Below are 26,240 nucleotides of genomic sequence, written 5' to 3' on the forward strand. Positions count from 1 at the left end.
ATCGTCACTGCCTTAGTCATTAGTCATTCGATTTAGGCGATGCCTAGTTAAATGACAACTTTGCTGTTTGTTTGCAAATATAAATTAGTAGTGCCTGTTTCGATTCAAAAACAAATGGCACTTTCATAAGGTCAATCTAACTATGTTAATTATACTACCTTCAAAAAGACAATTAAACACCAACAACAGGGGTTTTAGATGGACCATTAAACGTCTGTTGGGCACAAGCGTCCTCACAGGAGAAAACAGCATGTAGAGAATAGGCACTATTCTCCTCTGCCACGGAACGCATGTAGGGTTGCCAGATCGATTCTTCCTGTTATCGGGGTCAATAACCGATTTTTCGGGATTTTAGGGCTTTGGTCGGGAGAAATAAAAAAATAAGTTAATAATATTAATTATACATAATATATTAAGTAAACAAACATATTTTTGCATTGCACTGTAGTTATAAGAAAAAAAAACATAGTAGGTATTTGTGACACATAAGATAAGAACCGAATGAGCATGTTTATTGTTTTCGTTCTTGCCATAAGTATTTGTAATTTTTTTTTGTGTCTTGTTTGCAAGTTTCGTTTGACGAAACTGTGAACTTAAAATTATCGAACTTGTTTTTCGGGAGATTATTTGCTTCGTCGGTAGTCTGGAGGACACACAAAAATTTGGGAGAATCCCGCCAATTCCGACCGTCTGGCAACCCTAAACGCATGTGCCCAGCTGTGGGATGATGATGAAATTAACCTAACCGAAAAAGAAGTATTCGAACACTGCAGCGTCAGTTGATGCCAATATCCTGTGCATTGTCGCAAGGAATAGTGAATTAGATCTCTTCACTCGCGCTTGGCGGCTCTCCAATCGGCTTGGCAAGCCAACTTCCATCGCCATGGCTTAGGTGAGCCAAATGCGGCTTTAAATCTACTACTGTTTATTTATTTTTATGGATGATTACATTTTTGAATTTCACTGCGTTTTCTTGAATATGTTTGTAACGATCCAATTTAATACAGTTCATGGAAAGGCACATTTTATCTAAATTAATCAACCCATTTTTATGCGTCTTACAGATTAACATGCGGATGACGTGTTTATATTAATTTATTGCTATCAAGTAAAAATGAGATAAATCCTGGCATTGTCGCAAGGAATAGTGAATTATATACACCCAGCACCATTAAACCTACTTCTGTTCTACTTCTGTTTGTTAGATACATCGTTGCATTGAATGTATTTTCGTGTTACATAGGCAGTCAACGATGCAATTTAATTATTATATATCTAATAATAAGCCAGATTAACGAAGGCATAGCAAGAATTCATTACCCTAGAATAATAAAATCTAATCTCGTTACGTAGGAGCTAACGCATCTAAATAATCCAAGGCATAAATTGCGTCTAATCGATTAACCTGGATGAGCTATAAAGACTAATTGACATCCATAGCCTTGTCTATAATAACTCACCGCTATTAAGTAGACTTGTGCTATGCTTCTGAAAATATTTCCTAAAACAACCCAACCGAGAAAATTTGCGTGTATTGCGGCATCAGATTATGCCAATATCCTGTGCATTCACTCAAGGAATAGTGAACTATCTCTCTTTCGTGCTTGGCAGATCTCCAAACGGCTTAGCAAGCCAACTACCATCGCCATGGCTTAGGTGAGCCAAATACTTTTACTTACCTACTTCTGATAATTATTTATTATTATTGTATTTTATTGCGGGTTAGTGACTATGCAATTTCATAGAAACGTGCATAAATAAATTAACTCTTTTAGCCATTCTGGCTCAAACAAAACCTCATGATTGCTCATATCACGCACTAGCGAACCCGCGCGACTTCGTTCGCGTATAAGTCGACTTAAAAAAAACACGTCAATTATGCCTATCCAACAAACCACGTCAATCTAAAACTCCGTTGCGCGGATTTTGAAACACAGATGGGGAAAAAATAGCGTTGCTATCCTATAGAAGCTGTTTGCTTTTCCGGGATAAAACGAAGCCTATGTACTATGCCAGACTATATTGTAGGTATCTTTGCCAAATTTTAGCCAAATCGGTTCATTCGTTGTGGCGTTAAAGCGTAACAAACATCCATCCATACATACATCCATCCATCCATCCAAACATCTATTCTCACAAACTTTCTCATTTATAATATTAGTAGGATGGTACGCATGCATTCGATCGTTGTCCTATGGGACAAATGTGCCTTGCGACTTGCTGTTATCTGTGAAGAATTATCTCCTTGTTCGCCAACAATATTCATCAGATCTTCATTAAAATTAGAGAATACATGCTTAGTAGTACACACTGTCAAATAAAAAAAGAATGATTAAAATCGGTGCAAATTTAATAGTAGTATTTAGTGAAGTAAAATTGATAAAAAATTTCATCCCATATCTCGGAGGAAACTTATTACTCGGGATAAAAAGTATCCTATATGTTGACCCGGGATATCAGCTACCACTATACCAAATTTTATTTAAATCCGTTCAATAGTTTTCACGTGATACCCGGACAGACAGACAGACAGACAAAAATTAAATAAAAATCTGTTTTCAGTATCCCTATCCCTACTAATATTATAAATGTCAATGTAAGTTTGTTTGTTACGCTTTCACGCAAAAACTACTAAACCGATCCTCATGAAACTTTGTACACATATTCTTGGAAGTGTTAGAAATAATATAGGATACTTTTTATCCCGACATTAAGCTCGGTTCCTTTGGGAGAGGGGATGAGTGTTTGACGATTTTACACCATAACTCCGACAAATTACAACCGATTTTAATAATTATTTTTATACTATAGAGGTTACAATATGTGTTTAATTTTGCCCAAACTGTGGTTGGAGATAGAAAACAGAATTCCTCAGCGGACAGCAGCAAACCCCTCATTTAAGGCTTAGCGATACTGGATCCTTTAATTTTTTTTTAGAACTGCAACTAAATTTAATGTCACATGAAAAAACAAAATCAAACGCAGACGAAGTCTCGTGCAACAGCTAGTCGATTATAAAATATCCCCCAGTCAAATTTTTCAAAATATATTAAATGTCAGAAATCTTCCAGTTACAGTTTTATTATAATTATAGATTATTGCTATCAAGCGCAAGTATATATATATATATATAAATATATATAACCGGGTATTGTACGATATAACGAGATCTATAAAGCCCGGGTTCGGACAACGCTGGGCTGGAACTATAAGTAATTGTAATTGTATTGTGTTATTATAAACATTGTAGTTGCCAATATTTTAATTGTACCTAGTAGTAACAATTTAAAATTTTAAACACTACCCTGAAAATATTTTGCATGCCAATTTGGCGTGGTACATTTAAGATCTGCATATATTTTTTCTTGTAACACCTTTTTACCTGTATCAGCAAATAAATAAAATTGAATTGAATTGAAGTTTTTGGCAGTACATGACAATTATTAGTCCGACCTGAGAAACAAACATCAGTTGTCTGAAGTGCTAATAACTATAGAATGAGGACAGTGGGCGTAAATGGGTTAAGTAATATACACACCAAAGACGTCGGCCCGCCGAAAAGCCCGGCAGCTTGACATCCTGTTACAAGTACAGAAAACTAAAATCAGCAACCTTCAAAGCGTTCCGACCTGTTGACCCCGGTATGGTAAGGACGCGTGGACGCTTAACGTCGAGAAAGTTCTCTTAAAACCAAGCCGCCGGAATGTGGCGGCGGGTCGGCGGCTTTGGCCCGTAGATTCCTTTATGATTAAGGGACCGACGCGAGTGACAACACAAACCACAGCTATTAATGCGCGTTCAGCTTAATCATTTGTTTAAATAGTTGTAAGCGGTGTTGAATGTTACACGAGCGGATCGGATTCGGCACAACACAATGCCAGTCTGAAAACATGGCGCAACAATGCATCTGCGTTGCGGGGGGGTTAGTTAGCCCACTTACGACTACCAACTGCATTACATACCTACTCTTCCATCACTATAATAGTCCCATTTTTTTCTTATTTGGCAGTGTAAAATATGTTTGAAAAATAATAAAATATTACAGTAATTTTGTTAAGTGGTAATTTTACTGTTAATTAATCTTTTGATAACTATAATAATAACATATATAAGGTTATAATAATAACCTTTGAATTGACTCAATTTGACCACTGATTAACCTAAAGTATTGAACTCAGGAAAAATTGTGGAATAAAAGTTTTTCATTATTATGAATATTCCCCACCCCAGTTACCCCATTGGCTTACTTCCCTCTTTCCAAGTAGCCCTGTACAAGGGGCTATCTATAGGACGAAGAATTGTTCCAATTAAACTGGTAGTTTAGATAAACGAACACTGAAATAAATGCTTAAGCTTTGTATTAATAGATGATAGCTTTATAATATTGTTTTAATAAAGCGGTGATAGCCCAGTGGGTCGGACTTCGATTACACTTACGGGGGGCCGAGTTCGAATCCCAGCTCTAAAGTTATGTGCGTTTAAAACAATTACAATATCACTAGCTTCAACAGTGAAGAAAAACATTGTGAGAAAATCTACATGCCTGAGAGTTCTCCATAATGTTTTTAAAGGTGTGTGGAATCCACCAATCTGAACTGGGCCACAGTAGTGGAATACGACCTTAACCCCTTAAGTGGGCCGGTAATGTGTTGATATGACGATGATGATGATGATAATTAATAGGATACGATTGAATCAAAATCGAAAGTCTTCAGTGTTAAAACTTACTTAAAGTATAAAGACAGGACATCGTGGAATCGAAGCAATCAATGGCGAATACCGCAAACTCGTAATAATTATTGTATTGTCTGTTACTTGGAGACGCAATGAAAACATTTATAGTCCACTCGTCGTATTATACTTTCACAAATATCTTGAACGATTTACTTCGCCATATTAATACAAACAACATAGTAAGGCTTTATAAATTATAATATACTAGCTGTTCTCCGCGGTTTCATCCGACTTAACTTAAGGTCGTAAAGTCGTTATAATATTAGCTAAGAGGATACCTCACTCATTGACCCGTCCCGAATTTTTTTTATTTTTTTATCCAAAAATATCAGGCTTCAATAGGTTTATCTAAATAAGCCTTCATAATGAACTGCTTATTTTATGTACGGATTAATATTTTATGCCTGCAAATCACTTTAGAATATAAATAATAATATTTTAAATTCGAATTGTCATTATTGTGGCTCATATTTAAAAGATACGATGTTTCTTACATAGTTTCGCGGATTTTTTTTTAAAATATATTAAAGACCAGTTGAACTATAGTTGGTGATTGGCCAGTTAGACAGCGCACGCGGATAAAAAAGTTCACTAGCGTTTTTCACAGTTTTGTTGTGTTTGTGTTTTACAGGCTGACACAACCAAACAAATCAATCTTTTCTGATTATAATATAAGTATAGATATCTTAGCAGTTCCTATCTTCCTTATGTCGTATCCTTTAAGCCAGTTTGCAACAAAGCAAGCCAGTTAAAATAATGCAGTAGTATCAGTAGTGTAGTTAAATTTTCGTACAGTAGTGATGAAACTGACAACAACCCTATTTTTGTGTTGGGTGTTATAAAAGGGTGGCCAATAAGTTACAAAGGTTCCAATTTTACATCGCGGCCTATAAAATGGCAAAATGGATTTTCTCTTATTCTATCCATCTCTTTCGCACAAAGCTTTAGAGCGTGAGGGACAACCGACCGCACGCTCCAGAGACAATGAGGGTATTTTTTTTATAATTCCACAGATTATGAACCCCACTCGCAGTTTTATTATTGCTAGTGACGTATGCTAAATATGTATTGGATTTTGTTGTTACAAAAATAAGGTGTATAATTCATTGCTTTCGTTATTTTAGGGGTTTCTGATGATGTCAATCATAGGCAGACAGACGTATTAGTATAGCGAGTGTTTGCAAAATTAATCTTTTATCCACTGCCTCGCCAGTTTCAAAATGAATCGAAGTTTTGGTACTTTATCGGAGCTATATTTTATTATTTTGGCGCGTTTAGAAGAGGTTACAATAGTAAGTAAAGTAAAGTTTTTTAAAAGAAGATATTTCCAGTTTTGATGTAAATTTTTTAAACTTGACTGCATAAAAAATTGACTTTATTAAAAAAATATAAGTGAAAATACAAACATAATATGGCATTTTAGACTTTTTTCACTTGTTTTTCTATAACATTCATATCGATTTCATCATCCCAAGATTTGATGAGGTCAAGGTCTTGATTATTTGGCGGTAAGGGATCGCTTCTTAGATATATAATTTGGATAGTCGTGTTCTTAAACAAAACCATATATATTTTATTAATCTCAGGCGTTTTTGCCGTTGATTTTATAACAAATAAGGATTTACTATTTACTAATGTTGACATGGTTATAAAAAAATATAATGAACGTTGGAGTTTGGGGTCCCAAGGTGCTGAAATAGTCGCAGGGACCCACTGGTCAGTAGGCGTAATCAAATAAAGCCATTGCTACTTTTCAATAGTAGAGATCAAAATTCGCTCCGTTGCCATCGTAGTTCTTTTTAAGTATTAATACACTGAACTGCAGAGAATAATAGAACTTACCAATTAAAATCCCTTCCCAATTTTACGTCTAGCGCTTTTCGTTGAACGTGTTAAAATATTTAGAAGTAGTATGGCTTTTCGTGACAGAGTTCGTTAGGGGAAGTAATACCACCATGCTTATTTCTGCCGCTAAGGAGCAGTGTTGCTATGCTGTGTTCCTGTGTCTGAAGGGCGTGGGTACGGTGTAATTACAGGTACATAAGGCTTAACACCTACGCCTCGGATTGAAGTACGCAGTGCGGCACTTTGTAGGATTTATTCCTGGCATGGCCTGCGAAGTGTTGATCTGTTTACAGGCCATCTGCTCGGTCCGTCAATTGTTACAATAAAATATTATAAAATAAACTCACAAACAAAGAATTTGGGACCCTTAAACAAGTGGCATTAGGTCAATTTTTCTGCGGCGAAACGGTGTTGCGACTCCCGCTATCGAGCGTATCAATAATATTACCTATATTATTGATACGCTACGCTAAGGGCACAGAAGACTGAAGAGTCAATATGAGCGAGTTGTGGTCATTCAAAATGGCGCCCGGGGTCGTTATTCATCGCGGGACCGTGCAGCCTGATTGATCAGTACCTATTGTGTTGTGCGACGTGTCCCCCAACCCTCCCCCCGCAAGGGAGGGATACTTGTTTGTGTCACGATTTGATCGCAGGGGGATCAAAAGGTAGGAGCTAGGACCGTAGCGTTCGCGAAAATTACATTTAGTCCTTTGCTTAAATAGCGTTTATGCTGATAACAGAACAATAATGCGAATAATAATCATGTTGGAAACGAGCAACTGCTGAGTAGAATCTGCCTTCCGAACCGTCGGTAGAGTCACTACACACTAGTACTTGAAGGTTTAAAACTGCTTATATTACGCCTACTTGAAATATGAAATAAATGAATTTTGAATTCGAATTTTGTCGTGTTTGAACTATAGCATAGTGTGTATTGTTATAAAACAATGTTAGTAATCATAAACCGGCCGGGGTACGACGACGTAACGGGGTCTCCGGGCAAGAGAAATATGTATGTGGGTATGTGTTCTCAGTATTTTTTAATTGTAAAGTCTAACTACGTAACTATTTCAAGTCCGCCCCTGGAATGGGAACCAGGAAGGGTGACCTAGACCAAGAGGTGAGTGCAAGCGGTTAAACAATAAAAGGCTGAGAATGATGAAGTCATAAAAATCGTTTAAGAATCGATTGGAAAGAGGATAAGATAGGATAGGTATAAATTCCTATTTTAATCCAACCGAAAATGGAACCCAAAAGATGGCCACTTAAGTCTCGCATTCGATCAATCTCAAATCTCAATCAATAGTGTCCTACCTATAATCGTTGTGCTAAAGCTCAAATTCATTCACACTTCTTCAAAAAGCTTTCAGGGCAGAGCTAGCAGGATTAGCGAGTCTAAAACGGGTTGAATATGGTCCACTTTACTTTATTGTCGTAACGTTATTGTCGATACTCGAAAACAATAATTGTAAGCGTGAAGCGCGAAAACTTCTACTAAGAGTACAGTGGACTTAGAGCCAGCGCACACTAAAGACGGTAGGACAGAGCATTTTAATTTTTCACACAAATAAAAAATATTTTATATACGTAAGTAGTGGTAACAAGAAACAGATTATAATGCTTGGATAGCGTGCTTATTTTTTAAGCGATTCTAAAAACGTAGGTTCTACGTACGTCTATAATGTTTGTTTACTAATTTCTCCATCAAGTGTGGAGCTATTTTAAAAGTTTATTTGTGTGGCTATTTTAAAAGTTCATTTATGTCATATAAATCGAGGTTTCCCTCGCTTTATATGAGATTTCAAAGATTCGTGAATTTTATTTTAGCCATGTAATTTTTTTATTTCACAAATGCTTTCTACTATAGGCCTTAGAATCATAATATTAAAAGAAAAAAAAATTGTTGTCAACAAAAATACCGACTTTGTTAAGCAACTAAAAAGCAAGAAATAAATATTTTCTACAACATTTTTAAGTCTGTACCCTAATCGCAGTGCAACCTGTGTAATAGTAATTATTTTATAGTTCCGTTTAAATCAATGCATTGATCCGTTGCTGCGTGTTTGAAGGACAAACCAACGAACACACTTGCGCATTTATATTAATTATTTCTATAGCTGGGGATTAGTTACACAATGTGTTCTCTCTATGTGTACACGTTGACTGAAATGTAGTTATTTGACATTCGAAATAAGTAGACAAAACATTCCGTGATTATGCAACGCTTTCAACGTTGATGTTCAAGGGGGTAAGTAAGGTATTAGTCATGTGTATACTACAATTTTAGGTATTTCCAGGTTTTTAACGAAAGCCAGCTAGTATTTTCATTCCCTGCGACACACTGTATGTATCTTCCCTAAATCAATTACCAATAAGCGCAGAGCGTATTAATACACACATGTAAACATTACATCAAACGCGCCAAGACGTCGCGTCGGACCTCTCCCTCGCACCCGCACACCTGGTTCACGAGAGAGGGGGACAGGTGACGGGAATCAATACATGATGGCGGGCGTTTTATTTTACGGGACATCTCGGGGTGATTCAAAACCGGATCGGGGTTATATTGTATTACATTGTACATTTATTTTGTTTTACTTTATTTGTGACACTAGAAAAGCCCGCCGCGCCGCTTCGCTTGCGTGTACTAGTCGCTTATACTATATAACTAGCCTTTGACTGCGGATTCTCTCTCGTTATGTTTCTCTTTTATAAACATTTTAAACCACTATAGTGGAGGCTTGCATCATATAGATGATGATAGATAGCCGCTTTTTCCCCCGACTTTATCTGCATGGCTTAATTTCATGCGATAAAAGTAGCGAGTAATAAGATCACTTCAACTCCGCCGTTGCTCCGTGTGAAATCTTAGAATCCTTCGAATTTGTGATAAAATAAATTAAAAAACAACCTGTTTTGAACTACAGGAGCTTACTATACCTACGTTTAATACATGCGTTGCAAAAACAGGAAAATTTTAAAATCGTAGCATTACTATTCACGTAGTTAATTATTTATTTGAAGTAATTTGCCTCATCGCGTCCCTGTGTCAAATCTATATGCCCCAAGTTTCCGGTTTTGGGGTGGGAAACGACTTGGTTCGCGCGATCAGTGTTCTGCCACTCAATTAACAGACGGACACTTCATATTTTTTTATTTGTACCTATAGGTAATATTTGAGGCCTGTGTACACCTGCTAAAGCTTGGCAACAAGGAAAAGAAGTCCTCATTGAATATTACACCTATATTATTTAGATATAAATGCCATCGGTGCGCCACACACATTTTTATATAGAGTGGATAAAAATCGGTGGTGGAAAACTGTGGGAGAAGGTAAACATATTTTCCTTCCTCCGTCGGGAAAATGTCGTGCAGCAGTGAATTCGTTTACTCGAGATAAAAAGTAGCTCTCTGACTGTCACACAAAAATCACGCTTACCAACTGAGGCGCAAACAAAGAAAAACATGCAACCTCCTGTTCCTTCTTTCTTCGGAATCTTTCGGACTTGTGTTAAATTAAGATGATATATATATTATTAACCGGTAAAACTACCGCTACTAATATCAATATTGAATTCTATCAGAAATGGGGAAATCTCATAGTCTTAATATTAATGTTACATCACGTAGTTTAAATTATTTAGGGGGCACATTTGCAGTAATTTGCCCCGACCCCTATGCACAATCCTCGTACCCCAAGGTTCCGGTATTGGGGTGGGAAACGATTTAGTTCGTGCGATCAGTGTTTTGTCACTCAATATTATTAGTGCGTACTTTGAATAGTGGGGTGCTATGATTTAGTAGTGATTCCAATTTTGTTCTTATAATCGACATCAAAAATGTTTCAATATGGTCACTGACGTAGTGAATATGGTTTAGCTTTTCATATGTTAGAATCAGAAGAAAAAGAAACGCTTTACTGCACGTATAACATATACAAAAAGAAATATTAAGGAGTAAGGAGTTTACTGTAGTAAACAATGTAGCAAGCAATCTCTTACAGGCAACCTTTGTAGAAAGGACTTACAGCAAGAGAACGAAATAGTTCCAAGAGTGTTTTAATACATACATAAATACCAAAATGCATAGATAGATAATAAATGTATGTACACAGATAATTTAAATAAATATACGTAGTATAGAAATAAAAAATATATGATATGAATATATGATTAACATAATATATAAAACTAGATTTTAATACATAATTTACAAACAATAATAAAGCAACAACTTCTACTGCATCACACAAAGAGAGTACTTAGTAAAGTTAGTAGCCCTTCAGACAGTGGCGTGCATAGAGGATAAGCACAGGGTATGTAGATGATATAAAATAAAGAAAATCTTCAGTCCGAGTTATAAAAAACTTAAGGGTAGGCATTGCAAGAGTTATAAAAAGCCTACGCTTAAGTTTTTATAACTCATATTGGAGATTTTCTTCTTTTTATATCATCTGCATACCCTGTGCATACTCTCTATGCACGCCACTGCCTTCAGACGACTCTTAAATATAGGAAGGGAATTACTTCCACGGATTTAGTAAGCAGATTGTTCCATAGCATAATTGCCTTAAAGGAGTATCAGACGGTTATCAAGGCGGGATCGAAGGTTGGGAAGAGATACTTCTTATTCAGAAATGAAGCTAAAACAAAATGAGCGAATGAGGTTTAGTTTAAATATACATTTAAAGAAGATTATTACATGAACTAACATTGATGCAAGTAAAGTTGTGTAGTGGGAGGCATGTTGTGCTTAGCAGCATAACACTTGACAGCGACTAAATACCCAGAGTGATTGCTCCCAAGTCTCTGAAATAAACCGACGAAAGTTTCTTACTCTAACTAGAGTAGATAAATAAAATAAAAAGCAAACAAAGTCAAGCTGATTTTAAATGCCATGCAAAACGGGAGGAATAATATTTAAGTACGAATTTTTCTCAGCTCGCCCTTTCAAGGTCGGCCCCAATTCGTACTTTATATTTAAATAATAAAAAAATAAACACTTCTTCATACAGAAGCAGGTTTTAAGTTTAATAGTTGAATAAAACACTCAGAAGTAGGTATGTGGAAAAAAACCATCGTACTGAAATTGCTGCCTTTGTTGACACTCCCTGCGAATTTTAGAATGTGAACCCTTGCCTTAAAGGGCCGATTTATGGAGCAATCTCCCTACTTGTATTTTTTTAGAGTAGGTAACAGCAGTGCGTTTTTCCGTATTTTATAGGCAAAAGTTTGTTTTCATTTATAAGCCATATATGTGTTTACTATTAGTATAGATTTATGAGCTATATCAACTTTTGGAACCGCCTACCATTAAACAGCAGAACATTTTATCTTTGTGTGTCTTCTTTAACTATTGGTCCAGTTTATAAATCAACTATCAAAAAACACCAAATCAATCATCGTTATTTATATTATTAAAATTAAGCTTAATTAGCTATACTCCACGAAAAGCAGGAGAATCTGTATGGTGTAATTTATAATTTCTTCAATTATAAGGTGTGAAGTATAAGAATATTTCTTAACAATTATTCATTGTAAAGTCAACGTAATATCGTTTATTGCTTTCAACACACATCTCCCGAGGATGCTCCGGTTTCGGAGCGAAACGTGCGTAGAGGGCACATTGCTGAAGATTTATTTGGTGTAGAGTATAAGGATTGAAGAAATTACACCATTCAGATTCTCCTACTTTTCGCGGAGTGTAGCAAATTAAGATTAGTTTTCATAATATATCATGGATTTCCGCAAAGTAACGCCTGCTTCTATACAATATCGTTATTTATTTTCTTCGACTTATAAACGATTAGTAAGTTGGTCAATTTTACAAAGCGCTTATCCGAAAACACCGAAGCTATCATGTTTTCTTTCCCTTCTTTGACGTCGAATTTGATGAAGGTATTTACTTTTACTTATATAAGTTGGTCCAGTTTATAAATCACCTATCAAAAACAACAAAACAATCGTGTTTATTCTTCTATTCTCTTGTTGCAGATTATATCGGATTAGTAGGAGCTGGTGACCGAAATGTGTGCAAAGTGACAATGTGTTGTTGTGTGAGTGCAGTGCAGTGAAGTGACATGCGGTGAAGTGAAGTGGTCATCATGGCAGCATCCGAGACTGGGAGCCGGGGTTCTGAATGATAGCTACCACTGAAGGTGAGGCCAAATTTTATTTGTATTCTAATGCTCTTGTTCTTTTATGCTGCGTAAATGTGAACCAACACAGTAGTTCAACTTATTATCGGCATATCAATGTCCAATGATGATGTCAAAAATCAAAGCATGAGCATGAGCATATTTCTCCATTCTAAATGACAGAGTTTTAATGATTATTATTATTACATGTTAGTTAGAAAACCCTGATCCGGGAATCAATGCAGGACTTAGGCGATTCGTTAAACATGCTTCATTAGACCATCAAGGCGGTTAGTCTAGTGGAACCATGTTCAAGTATTTACAACTGTTTCTTAAAACGAGATTTTTTTAACAAAACAAACCGATGTCTTTTATACTTAAAAGTAAATATATTTTTATATTAAATCAAGATTTAATTATTTGTAACTACTACAAAATTCGGTAAACCCGATAAACTGAATTTGTCTGTTTTCGAGTGTACCTGATGTTATGTTTAAAACTTATTTTTAAGCAAAAGCAGCAGTCACGCGGTTGACATGTTGTAATTTTTGAAGAATTCCTTTTTCTGTCTTCGAAACACCTCTTCTGAGCTATATGAAATATAGTAGGGCCATTTCGGAATAAGCCCCTTTGGTACAAAAAATAAAATTTCAGATCCCGAACAGTGTGAGTATGCCCGAACATATAGAGTATGCCGAAAAACAACCGTATTGATAGCCTTCGCCTTTTGAACAATTAGTTTTTTTGTAAAGTCTATTTGGGTTTAAGCTCCGTCCGTAGACGGAGGACATCGTCACGTAACTATGATTTTTTTTACTGAATCGTGTAAAACCGAAAGTAACATATTAAATCAATGTGTATAAATTAAAAAAAATCCCCAACTTTCAATATCGTGAACATTATTCTACTATTCAAGCCCTTTCATTTGATACATATTAAGGATTTGTGAAAAAATACGTAGTCCGCCATATTGTAGTGGCTGCCATCTTGGACCGATTTTCATGAAATATAGCTACACATATAGCTATACTTAACACGCCTGACTGTCGAACAAAATAAACGAAATAAAAATCGGTTTATCCGTTCGGGAGCTAGGATGCCAGAGAAACACACACACACATTGCGTTTGGTTATATTAATAAACTCGTTCGTTGTGAAACTATTTTCTACACCGTTAATTAGTATTATACACAGAATGGAACAAATTGTGAATTGTGACTATTCCTTGGTAAGCGGAAAACGGTTGTGTAAGATTATTGCATTTCGCTTAAAAGCCTACCATCCGTGTAATTGCATTAATTGGTTATTAGTTTTTTTTTTATTATTCCAAAACAAGTTCGCCCTTGACTGCAATCTCGCCTGGTAGTAAGTGTTCAAGCAATCTATGATGGTAACGGGCTAACCTGTGAGGGGCATGGCATTTATATTAACTGTACTGAAACATGCAGTACTTACATAAAATTACATTTAAAAAAAAACTCGTTGTAGGTACATAATTTCCTTTGGTACGCTTTTTAGCGATAATGCTGCCTTTTGTATCATTCAGATTTTTCACATACATATTTGTTTTAACTTTACTTAATATGGTGTACAATAAAGTGTATTTTCATTTTATTTTTCATCTTATTTCATTTTCATTTCATTTTCATTTCTGTCTGCTTGTTCCCGCTTATTTCCACAAAGGCTGGACCTATGTTGAAGGGACTCTGTCAGACATGTAGAGGATTACAAATTGATATGCTTCTTTTGATTTAACATTTTTACGGGGTGAGTCAACAGTATTTCGTAATGTTGTTTCTACGCTACGTATTGCCGTGGGGTTACGTGGCACAAGGTGCCAACTTAAAATCAGCGCTTAGACCATTCCAAGCTTTTAAACAACACTCAAGGGATATACAGACATAGAGATATATACAGAGGTGATAAATTACAATTTAATTTAAAATACAAAATGTTCGCGGATAAAGTCACGGGAGTACTTTAATATTAAAGGCTTAGGTAGGTATGCAGCATGATCGTTTTCAAGCGGAAAGCATGTCGCCGATAAAAAAAGGTAATAATTTAAACGCAAATAGTCGTTTCCACCAGTTATTCCAACAGTGACCGGCGCGGGGTCGTCGACCCCACATTGTCTACAGGCGGCTTAGAGAAATCGAGCTAATACTCGACCATACCGTGAGAACTGGCGTGGATTTAACCAAATAGCTACAAAAACCGTTTTTTTAAATTCTACGACGAGTAAGCCCTTGACTGCAATTAAACTATGAAGCACTTTGTTAGAGGTCCATCATCTTATCAACCGATAGACGAACACTGCTGGACATAGGTATTTTGTAGGGCATCCCGAATACCATGCCTCGCCAATACCAATTCTTGTGTCGCTTGGGTCCAGCTATTAGGGTATGGTGGTGTAATTTTAAATCCTAATCGGTTTCGACGCGATTCTAACACTTAATCGCTTAGCGGCTCGTGTTTGTCGATAGAGTGAAAACTAGCTAAGACCGAAGCCCTCCACCAGACAAATAGGTATCCAAACTTGCAGTGATAAATTTGAAGCCAAAATTGTAAATAATGGCTACGTTCACTGGCTTGTATCGAAAAAGAGATGGCAATAACGCGAGGGGACATGACGCGAGCAAACTTTTTGCATCATAACTTATATAAATGCGAAAGTGAGTTTATTTGTTTATTACGCTTCCACACCTCTACTACTCAACCAAACATCAACCAATTCATACTGTTCCGGAGGACAACCCAAATCGATCGAAACAATCTACATTAAGGCGGGTGAAACCGCGCCTAATCTAATGTTTATACATAAAACCAGTCACGCTTACCTGTAGCAAGTTAATAATAAAAAGTTTATAAAAACGCTCCCGTATAGAAATGGCTCGTTGTGTAGAATTCATTGACTCGTCATTATCATTATCAACCCATTACCGGCCCATAAATAAGACCACATTACTCCTCGATAGTTAAGTTTATATTGGCTCAGGAATATATTTTTAATTTGAATTTTGAATTTTGAATTTGCTGTAGTTCACCACGCAGGGCTGCCCAAATTGGGATTAGAAGACTTCGCACTGCTGAGAGAACATTATGGAGAACTCTTTCGAACACAATAATTTCTTACACCGTTAGATATTGAATTCCTTAAAATGCACATAATTCTGAAAAAAGATCAATATGGCGGCGGTATGGCACCATTTTCAAATGTGTAAATTCTTAGTGTATATTATATAATAGTGTGTATTCGTACGTTCGGTAGACGTTTTATTGTTTTTGAATTACGTTCTAGTTTTGTTTTAAAAGATGAATGCCTCCAATAAAACCCTTCAGTTGTAAGTCGTTTACTCTCAGATGAGTGGTTGTCATACAAATGAAGGTTGCATTTATCGGTTACCGCGCATCGAAATCGAAAAAAGCACGTGTAGGTGAACAAGTTTCTGAGGTTAATCCTAGAAAAAATTCCAGAAAAAGACCACCTGGGAGATGAGGAAAATGAAGAAAATGTATTATTAATTTTTGTACGATTTATCACCGTCTGACCGTCACCGTATGAACTTCTAATTTAAGATAGCCTGAGTGCTCAAAGCTTACAATACTTTTGCATCTTAAGGTCTTCCGGTCTGAATTGTATAGAACAACTCTTGCTGGTAATCAGTAATATGCTCTTAGGCCCAAGTTATAAAATAGTGTGAATATTGCACTTAAAAAAAACGGTTATAGATTACCTTTATTAGTTATCAAACTACCGAACTGAGAAACTGCGTGTAACTTCTCTGTATAATTAAGGAAGGCTGACTACTGAAACATAGTTTATACTAACTACTACTTTAGTAGTCAATAAACATTTAGATTGCTTTTTACTTATTACACATTTTGTGCTGTAAAAGATACTTAGTAAGTATTGCCAATATTATTCGTCTAAATAATCTCTAATGTATTACATATTTGTAGTACAATGTGTTAATCTCCATCCGACGGATTCCATTGGTGTCATTGGTTAGAACATGAGATAATGAAGAAACAAGTGGTGGATGATGATGATGAGATCAGCCCATCTCGCTGGGATCGACCGAGTGGACTACCCAACACCCCAACCCGCTAATGGTTGAGGCACCCTCTAACACCCCTGATTCCAACGTCGCTCCCTTCACGCTGCGAATACATCTTTTACGTCTAGGACGATCAAATAGCGACATCTTAAGTAAAACACACTGATACAACTTCTGTGCAAAGTATTCGTTGGCAGGGATAGGATCCCAGTTTTTTACACTGGGTGACTACACCTCTTTTCCAGGGATGACGTACCATTGGCAAATAGAACGCGAGTAGAAATATTGGGCAGGTCATTAGTTGAGAAACTACGATATTTGGTAAAAAATAACTTATATTAGATAATAGCACTGCGCATTAAACTTAAGGTTAAATCACAATGGCTAAGGTGGCAAAATAAAAAATGGCACGTACAAGTAAAAAGGTTTACCAAGCCTGCCCTAGTCTGATAAAGCAAAGATATACGACGTCACCCTAAGAAAAAATTCAAACCTCAGCCAGCGCCCTGAGGTTGATGATCCCCTGATGTCATCGAGCCTACACTCCGGTGGCGCTGGTAATCTCTTATGGTGATTATTACCTACAGTTCATCCGACGTAACTACAACAAAGACCTCGACCCATCGACCACGTGGGCGCGTACCTTCAACTCGACCTTGTACTTTGATATTGAAGGCTCCGTAACTATGAAAATTTTTGTCCTTAAAATATTAATAAATATTATAATCATAAATAGGCAAATTAAATCTTGACAACCCTAGCTAGGCTCTCCATTTTACGTGTTAGGGAAATAGGAAAAATATTTTAATTCTTCTGTATGTACCACTAGATGAATGAATGTCAAGTTACTTACTCACCAGCTGACGTCATAGTGTGTAGCACGACCTGCACCAATCTGTTCATATACATCCCACGCACGCCCTCTACCCGAGCGATCGATATAAAAACGTCGTGGCGTCATGAAACATTCAGTTACAAAATGCTAGAAATAACTCATACTATATAAAATAACACGAAATGATAGAGTTAATTTTACACCAATAAGGGAAGTGTAATACAATACATTTAAGATACTGAGTATTTCAAAATGATGTTCAAACATTATAAACATATTGCATTAATTATTATTATTCAATCTCTGAATTTCATCAAACAAAATTAAGATACGTTATTTTAGGTCATATTATTTCTGACTAAATTTTCTGAATGGGAAATATTCTCGATTAAGCAAAGAACTGCAAAGTAATGTTTTTTAAATTTAATTAGGAAAACTAAAAATTGCATACAAAAAGAGGAAATGGAAAAGTGCACGAAGCGGCCACGTACCATTTTAGGTCGTGCTTTAGCCTGCAACGTAATCACTTGAGGTAAAAATAATGTCAAGTTATATTAAAAAAATAATTACAACCCAACGTTATTGTAATGTCATGACACGGGCATGTCTGACCTAATGTAAACACAGCTGATGTTATGGTTGTTACAGCGCATTTTTTAACTGAAACTTCGTTTGTGTGTTAGTTTGTTTGTGAAACAAATGTTTTGTACCATGAGTAGGTGCTGCCAACTAGACTTTCACTCACTATCTAAAGTTAGTATCTATTTTTCAGTAACTAGGACGCAATTGAGTATGTACTGCGTCCGATAGAAATTTTATAACGTAAAATTTTCCTATCCTATTCTTTTTACTTTTTTTTAATCAACACTCAAAGGGTTGAACCCTTTGAGTGTTGATTTAAAAAACGCATTTAAAGCTTTTCAAGGGCTTTTCAGGTCACTCGGTCGAGTGATCCCACTCGGATACATCATATAGTACTTTGAATTTATGTGTCTAAAGCGATCATCTTATTCATAAACGTGGCGTACCGTCTGAATAGTAACGCAATGTTTTGTAACATTTCCACGGACATACACTTTGAAATGTCAGAACGTGATAAAATACTGCGTAACTTATTCATAAGGAAGTTTTATCAATAATTTCACATGTTATCGGAATCATTAGTTATCCCTATATAAAAATAGCTTATATGCTATTCCAAACTATAACCTATCTCAATTTTTACAATTTTTAGCCTGAGTTATCCAGCCATTCAACACTGCTAGCATAGGCAAAATAGCAGAGACAACAATGGTATCCCCCGATAGTTAACAGACAAGGAACAAAATTTACTCCCCCACGTTCTAAATCACGGCAATAGGCCAAAGCAGAAGATTACCCACGGATATTATTTCCACCCGAGTTCCCACGCTAGAGTATTATATTAAACAGTCGGAGAAGATAGACATTTTGTTTTCCCGGTGGAGAAAACTCTTGAATGCCTCTTTCTAAAGAAAGAGACATTTTCATCCAATCCTCTTTCTTTAGAAAGAGACATTCAAGAGGTTTGGATAACAAACATCCATCCAAACTGACACATTTAGAACAGCAGTAAGACTGAAAGATAGTAATAAAGTTTAGGTATTTGGGTCTGAGAGCATTTGACATTGAATTTTGATTAAAAAGAGCTATTTATATAAATAAAATTGCCCTTTTCTAGTAACAATGGTAGTTAAGCTGAAATTATTTGTGTTCCAGGTGTGGTATGGACAAGGAGAACGGAGAGGGTGACGCGGCAGCCAAGCAGCCGACTGACGGACTGCTCGACCCGTCTGGACTCTTCGGAGGTGTGTGATGATTGATAATTTTTGTTTTTTTTTTATCCCACTACTTCAATGCACTCTCACCTGTATGGGGTATGGCAGTTATGTTAAACCTGTACCCCTAATCAGTTTATGAGTGGCATCGTATCGGAAATCTAAGTCGCTTGGCAGTACGTCTTTGTCAGTAACCCCAATCTAGGCACAAAATAATTTAAATCTTGTTACTTTTATCCCCCAACCCCTTGAAGTAGGCGATGGAAGTTTGTATGAGTCTTCCGCAATATGGCGCTAGAGTTCTGAAAATTGACATATGGACACCTTTAAATAAAAGAAAAGAAAAGAAAGTTTTAGCTTACCAAACACATTTTTAAATAAAATGTTGCGAGATCATGTGACTCATGGAACATGAAATTAAGGCAGTGATGTCTTCAAAAGTATATTTTTATTAATTGAAAAGGCAAATCTAACCAAATATATATAGTTTTTGTAATAGGGATCCTATTGCAAGGGAATAAGGAATAAGTATACCGATTCGGATTACACTATGAAACTATTTGAGGTTATTGACCTCGCGTCTATCGTATATCGCAAACAAAAATAATATTTGCATTTGACTTGACTGTACGTAACACCAATATATTGAATGATTATGATTCAGCTGAGCTACTTGAAAAATGTTCGTTGAATAAGATATAAATTGTAAAATTTATATCTTATTCAACAACAAACTAGTTATTGCCCGCTACATCGTCCGCGTTTTCTTTCGGTGTTAAAGTTACTTGTTAATTTCCCGTAAAATGAAAAATTATGGGGTATATTTTTCTCCTTGTAATTTAACATCCAGATCGGATTAGCTTTTAAAGCATAGATAACAAAAGCTAGCTTTAAAAAGTCTGTTCCCTGGTGCTTTTCTGGAATAAAATTTTTCCTCCAAGATGCAAGTTATTTATTTGGTCAAAATGTCAATTTTGTCAAAATCCGTGCAGTAATTGAGCTAAATATACCGGATGTTTGGTGCATCGTGTGCCAAATCGAATCTGATGATTGGAGGGGTCTTTGGCTATCTCTTCAGCCCTCGTAAAAAAATCTTGCTCAAACGGTTTTTTTTATACTGATTTTAAATTGTTTTTTTAAAAATTGTAAAAATTCTACATTTAAATTTTAATAAAAAATAAAGTTGTTAAGTATTAATTAATTTTCTTTTTAATCTTTAATTTGTAACGTTTTACGCTTCTTTTGAAACTAGAATTACACGCCAGCAACATCTAGTTTTTGTTTTACAGCCCCGCAAAGTTTTTTTTACGTAAAAAAATAAGCTTGAACGTCAACTTTCGGTTTTAATAAAAAAAAAACTAAAAGTGATCATGTTCTTCCAATTTTTTTAAAACATCTCTGGACTGTCCCCTTTCTAATGGTGTGCAATATGCCATGAAAAGTAATTAGTAACATCACTAATTTTCAAATTTTCTAAACTTAGTCACAATTTTCTAATATTCAACAGATGAAAGAAAAACAAGTTTTTGCGTAAATAAAACTCACAAGCAGGTAAAATTTTTAAATTTCGTAGGTTTTACTTGAAATAAAAATAATACATTGCATTTGAAACATTTATTTCATAATTTTTACAAATTCTGCTCAAATTGTTCACCCCTGTTTCGAATGCAGGCCCGACATCTTTGACGTATTGTTACAGTTGTAGTCCGAAGCCGTATTTCGTTCTTAATTGTACCGAAGGCCGCTTCTATGCGTTGTATTAGTACCTCCCTCGTTGGGACTTCTGTGGCGTATACTAGCTCTTTGGCACGTCCCCAGACATAAAAATCTAACGGAGTTAAGTCTGGGGAACGTGGAGGCCATGCAATAGGCCCATCGCGCCCAATCCACGAATTGGGGAACACATTATCGAGGTATTCCCTCACAGTTAAACGCCAATGCGCGGGACAGCCGTCATTTTGAAATACTATGGGCACATCTTCATTAAACACGGGCACCTCGGCCAATAATTCCGGCAGATCATTTTGCAGGAACTCTAAATAATTATCGCCATTTAAGTTATCAGGCAGGTAGTGCGGTCCAATTACCTGATTCCCAATCACTCCTGCCCAAACGTTCACACTAAACCGTCTTTGAAAAGATTGCTGTCTTTTGGCATGTGGGTTTTGCCGTTTCGGTGCCCAATGGTGTAAATTGTGCAAGTTAAGAATCCCTTCTCTGGTAAATTTGGATTCGTCAGTCCACAGTATTCTTTTTAAAAAATCAGGATTATCCACATCTGTGTGTAACAAAAACCGACAAAAGTGCATTCGTCTGTCAAAGTCGCCACCCTCAAGACCTGCAACAACCAAAAATCTTTTTAATTCCCCTTGAGCAGTAATTAATTGCACTAGAAGATTATGGATACCTGCTAAACAAAGGCAACGTCAAACAAAGGTTTTAAATTACGTACCTTGAACCGGAGTCTCGTGGAATGGATATTTTTCGTTTTGTCGAAGGACTTTCCACACTTTCCATATTGAAATATCAAGTTGTGCCGCCACATATCTAATGCTTCTTGTGTCGTCTTCCTCAAAAAGTGCCAGTATTCTCTCGTCCACTTCAACATTATGTCGCACAACATGTCCCCTTGGTTCATGAAAATTGACACTCCCAGTCTCGCGTAAACGTCGGTATGTGTCTTGGAAGACTCTGCGGCCAGGTAATCGTCGACCAGGAAAGCGTTCCTGGTAAAGTCGTTGCGCTGCACGAGCGACACCACGGGCTGCACCATAAACCATTATGATGTCCGCATATTCCTCGTTAGAGTATGTCGTCATTGCAACAACAAAAAAGTCAACAAAGTTTAACAATAACACCAAAAGTAAATAAAACGTAACAAAAAACAACAAAACTTAACGAAAACTAAATAAAAGAATCGTGGAGTACAGTAAGCTAGCACACACGTTAGGCAGCAGAGGCAGTGATGTCTCGACTAAAAAATAAGATGGCCGCCGTGTCGACGCGACGCGGGGCCCGTTCGCGATTGGTTCAAACAGGTTTGCACTATGCAAGAAAGGAATAGAAGATAGATTTCGCTTCACTAGAGTGAAAAAACTATTTTTGCCTGTTTAAACGAACAACGGGCGTATAACTTTATGAAAGAGACAGAAAATGTCATCTGCCTTGTGAATTGTGAGTGTTATTTACGCAAACCCTTGTTTTTCTTTCACCTGTTGAATATTAGAAAATTGCGACCAAGTTTAGAAAATTTGAAAATTAGTGATGTTACTAATTACTTTTCATGGCATATTGCACACCATTAGAAAGGGGACAGTCCAGAGATGTTTTAAAAAAATTGGAAGAACATGATCACTTTTAGTTTTTTTTTTATTAAAACCGAAAGTTGACGTTCAAGCTTATTTTTTTACGTAAAAAAAACTTTGCGGGGCTGTAAAACAAAAACTAGATGTTGCTGGCGTGTAATTCTAGTTTCAAAAGAAGCGTAAAACGTTACAAATTAAAGATTAAAAAGAAAATTAATTAATACTTAACAACTTTATTTTTTATTAAAATTTAAATGTAGAATTTTTACAATTTTTAAAAAAACAATTTAAAATCAGTATAAAAAAAACCGTTTGAGCAAGATTTTTTTACGAGGGCTGAAGAGATAGCCAAAGACCCCTCCAATCATCAGATTCGATTTGGCACACGATGCACCAAACATCCTGTATATATATATTTTTTTTTTTTTTTTTTTTTTTTATATATTTGGTAAACAAACAGCTATAAATAAATTTTTACAATGGATAAACTTAATTATAGATCTTACACAAGCCAATAAAGTTTCCACTATTAATTAAAATTATCATAATGATACGGGAGTTTGGTTTAATTATATATAAGTAACTTATACTAAGTAATACTAGTTACAATAAGTTAATAACGCAAAAATGATTGCTCATTTACAAAAAGTTAATCTAAGAAAAAACACACATTCAAGTGCATTTTTTGATAGCAGATACAAACTTTCCATACTTATAATAAAATTGGTCTATATGTTGATACTTATTATTGTAAATATCACATATTCTTATAATAAATCTGTTCCGGCTATAATTGGTCTTAGCACGTGGGAGAAGGTACGTATTCATTTTACGATTAGTACGTTTGTCGGATTTGGGAACACAAAATTTTATTTTATTTGTCAGATATTGGCAATCGATTAGGCCGTTTATTATTTTGTACAAAAAAATCTGATCTTTGTGTTCTCTTCTAAGTTGTAAAGAGTTTAATTTTGTAGGGTCAAAGGAATTAAATCTTTTACTAACACACTTAAAAAATTTACGCTGAATGCTCTCTATCATATCCACGTGAATGGCGTAATGCGGATTCCAAGCAATGGAAGCATGTTCTAGGTGGGATCTTACGAGTGAGTTGAAAAGTAAAATGAGTGTATTTGGGTTCTTAAAATCAATGGTCTGACGCAAAACAAAACCAAGCATTCTATAAGCTTTATTACGAATAATATTCAGATGAGGTTCAAACGATAATCAACTATCCAACTGGACTCCCAGGTCTCTTACCTCATCTACTCTACGTAATTTTGTACCGAGTAAATTATAACTGTAAGGTATAATTTTCTTTTTCCTCGTAAAGGTAATGAAACAACATTTATCAACATTCAAAGTTAAACCGTTTTTTATACAGTATTGACTGACATGGTCTAAGTCATTCTGCAAATCTTGACAGTCTTTTTCTGTTTTAATTATATTAAAGATTTTTGTGTCGTCAGCATATAAAAGTAAGTTCGACTTTTTGATACAATTTACAACATCGTTGATAAAAATGTTAAAAAGTAAAGGCCCGAGGTGAGAACCCTGAGGTACTCCAGATGCAATTGGTACAAAAGTAGCAGTATATCCCTTGACAGCAACTGCTTGAGTACGTTCACGGAGATATGATGTGAGCCATCTCAGGAGGTCACCATGTATACCGATTGCCTCTAGCTTCCTAATTAAGATATCGTGGGATATTTTATCAAAAGCCTTCGAGTAATCGGTGTACACGGCATCAACCTGGAAACCATTGTCCATTGCCTCTAAAGTGACATCAAGAAGTTGGCATAGATTGGTTTCCGTAGAGCGTTTATTTATAAACCCATGTTGAAAGGGCGTCAATAATGGTCGTACTGCTGGGAATAACGTGTCATATATTATAATCTTTTTGAAGAGTTTAGGAATGACTGATAATTTGGATATACCGCGATAATTACGTATGTTGTGTTTATCTCCATTTTTATGGATAGGAACAACGATAGAACGTTTCCAAGTGTTTGGCATTACTCCTGAATTCAGAGATCTCTGGAACAAAAGAGTTATGGGCTTAGACAATTGTTTGCTACATTTTTTAAGGAATAAGGGATGAAGACCATCAGGGCCACTGCCTTTAGTCGAATCAAGACCTGATAAGTACTTTTCAACTATTTCAGTATTTATGTTTACGTTTCCAATAAGTGCTTGTGAAGAGTTAAAAATGTTGATGTTCGAAATAGCATTCGAATGGTTTTCGAAGACCGATTCAAAAAAATTATTGAAAAGATCCGCTATTCGTTGCCCATCATATGCATTTTCATTATCTAGATATAGACTATCAGGTATTCTATTAACGTGATATTTTGACTGTAAGAATGACCAAAAGCATTTTGAGTTTAAAGAAATATTACCTTCTGTACGCTGAATAAACGAACTATAACATGAAGCTTCCAAGATTTTGAATTCAAGCCGTAGATGAGAAAACAATATGTAATCAGATTGCCTACAATAAATTTTCCATTTCTTATGTATTTTCAATTGTTTAACTAATGTAATAATGTATATGTAACAAACAAACAGATATACTCGCCCTCGCATACATTTATTTAACCGGGATAAAAGTACCAAGTTTGTCTCCACGGTGTCAGTCTCCAAAAGTATTTCTTTTTTCTTTTTATGCAGTCTTCAGTTCCCCCATTATATCCATAGACTAGCGCTAAAATGTAACACGTGCCAAAGAAAGGCAAAAGGGAAAAAAGGAGAAGTTTACCCCCGATTGGTGTTACACATATATTATTACCACCCGTGCGACCATGCTTGGAGAGTGGATAAAACTGTGGGAGAAGATAAACATTTTGAGTTTTCTCCGACAACAAAATTTTCGATGCAAAACGCACTGGAGACAGACATCCAAAACACGTACCACCGAAACAAAAACACGTACAAAATAACGTGCAAAAGCTAGTGGTGGACCCGTTAAGTACCTACGAGCATAGCCCGGTAACCCAGTTATAGCTAACATCGTTGCCCCGGTTCCTATTTGGTTTGGGTCTGGCTCAATATCTAGGTCAAGTTTATTGGGGGACGGGGTTAGTGGCGAGGTCTGGGTTATTATGACATCACTCTTTAGAACCAGTTTTTGTGTCCGCCTTTTTAATAATTTAATTCGATTTTCCGACGTCGCATTAGCAAACTCTACAGTTTAACCATCATCAGCAATTCAATCGATTCTATCTATCTACTGGACTGGATAGGCCTTTTGTAGGGAGTTCCAAAATCAACGGTCCCGGGCCGCTTGTTTCCAGCGGCTGCCAGCCGCCTGAAGTCGTCTAACTATATTACAAGATATAAATTATTCAAACCGGTCCAGCAGATTGAGTTATATATTATATATATAAATAGGTATATGGTTTCGTTAACTTTTTTTTTAGATCAACTAAAGACTAGTTTTATAGTTTTCATTTGTGGACCATTAAGCCGACGTACGCGGATAAAGCATTCCGTTAGTATTTGCTTTTAATTTATTTTACTTATATAATT

At 36.0% G+C, this 26,240-nt stretch overlaps 1 protein-coding gene across 14 annotated transcripts in view; it reads left to right on the forward strand.

Moving 5' to 3' along the window:
* Positions 1–26,240, forward strand: part of LOC120625137 (bromodomain adjacent to zinc finger domain protein 2B-like) — a 112,792-nt gene that overhangs the window by 30,054 nt on the left and 56,498 nt on the right. For all 14 annotated transcript variants that reach the window (XM_039892084.1, XM_039892082.1, XM_039892091.1 and 11 more), the window contains exons 2-3: positions 12,576–12,739; positions 19,349–19,437. In XM_039892084.1, the coding sequence (XP_039748018.1) occupies positions 19,356–19,437 (82 nt within the window). In that variant the 5' untranslated portion in view covers positions 12,576–12,739; positions 19,349–19,355. The remainder of the gene's footprint in view (positions 1–12,575; positions 12,740–19,348; positions 19,438–26,240) is intronic.

This window comes from Pararge aegeria, chromosome 7 (genome assembly GCF_905163445.1).
Source record: "Pararge aegeria chromosome 7, ilParAegt1.1, whole genome shotgun sequence".
In the NCBI taxonomy this organism is placed as follows: domain Eukaryota; kingdom Metazoa; phylum Arthropoda; class Insecta; order Lepidoptera; family Nymphalidae; genus Pararge; species Pararge aegeria.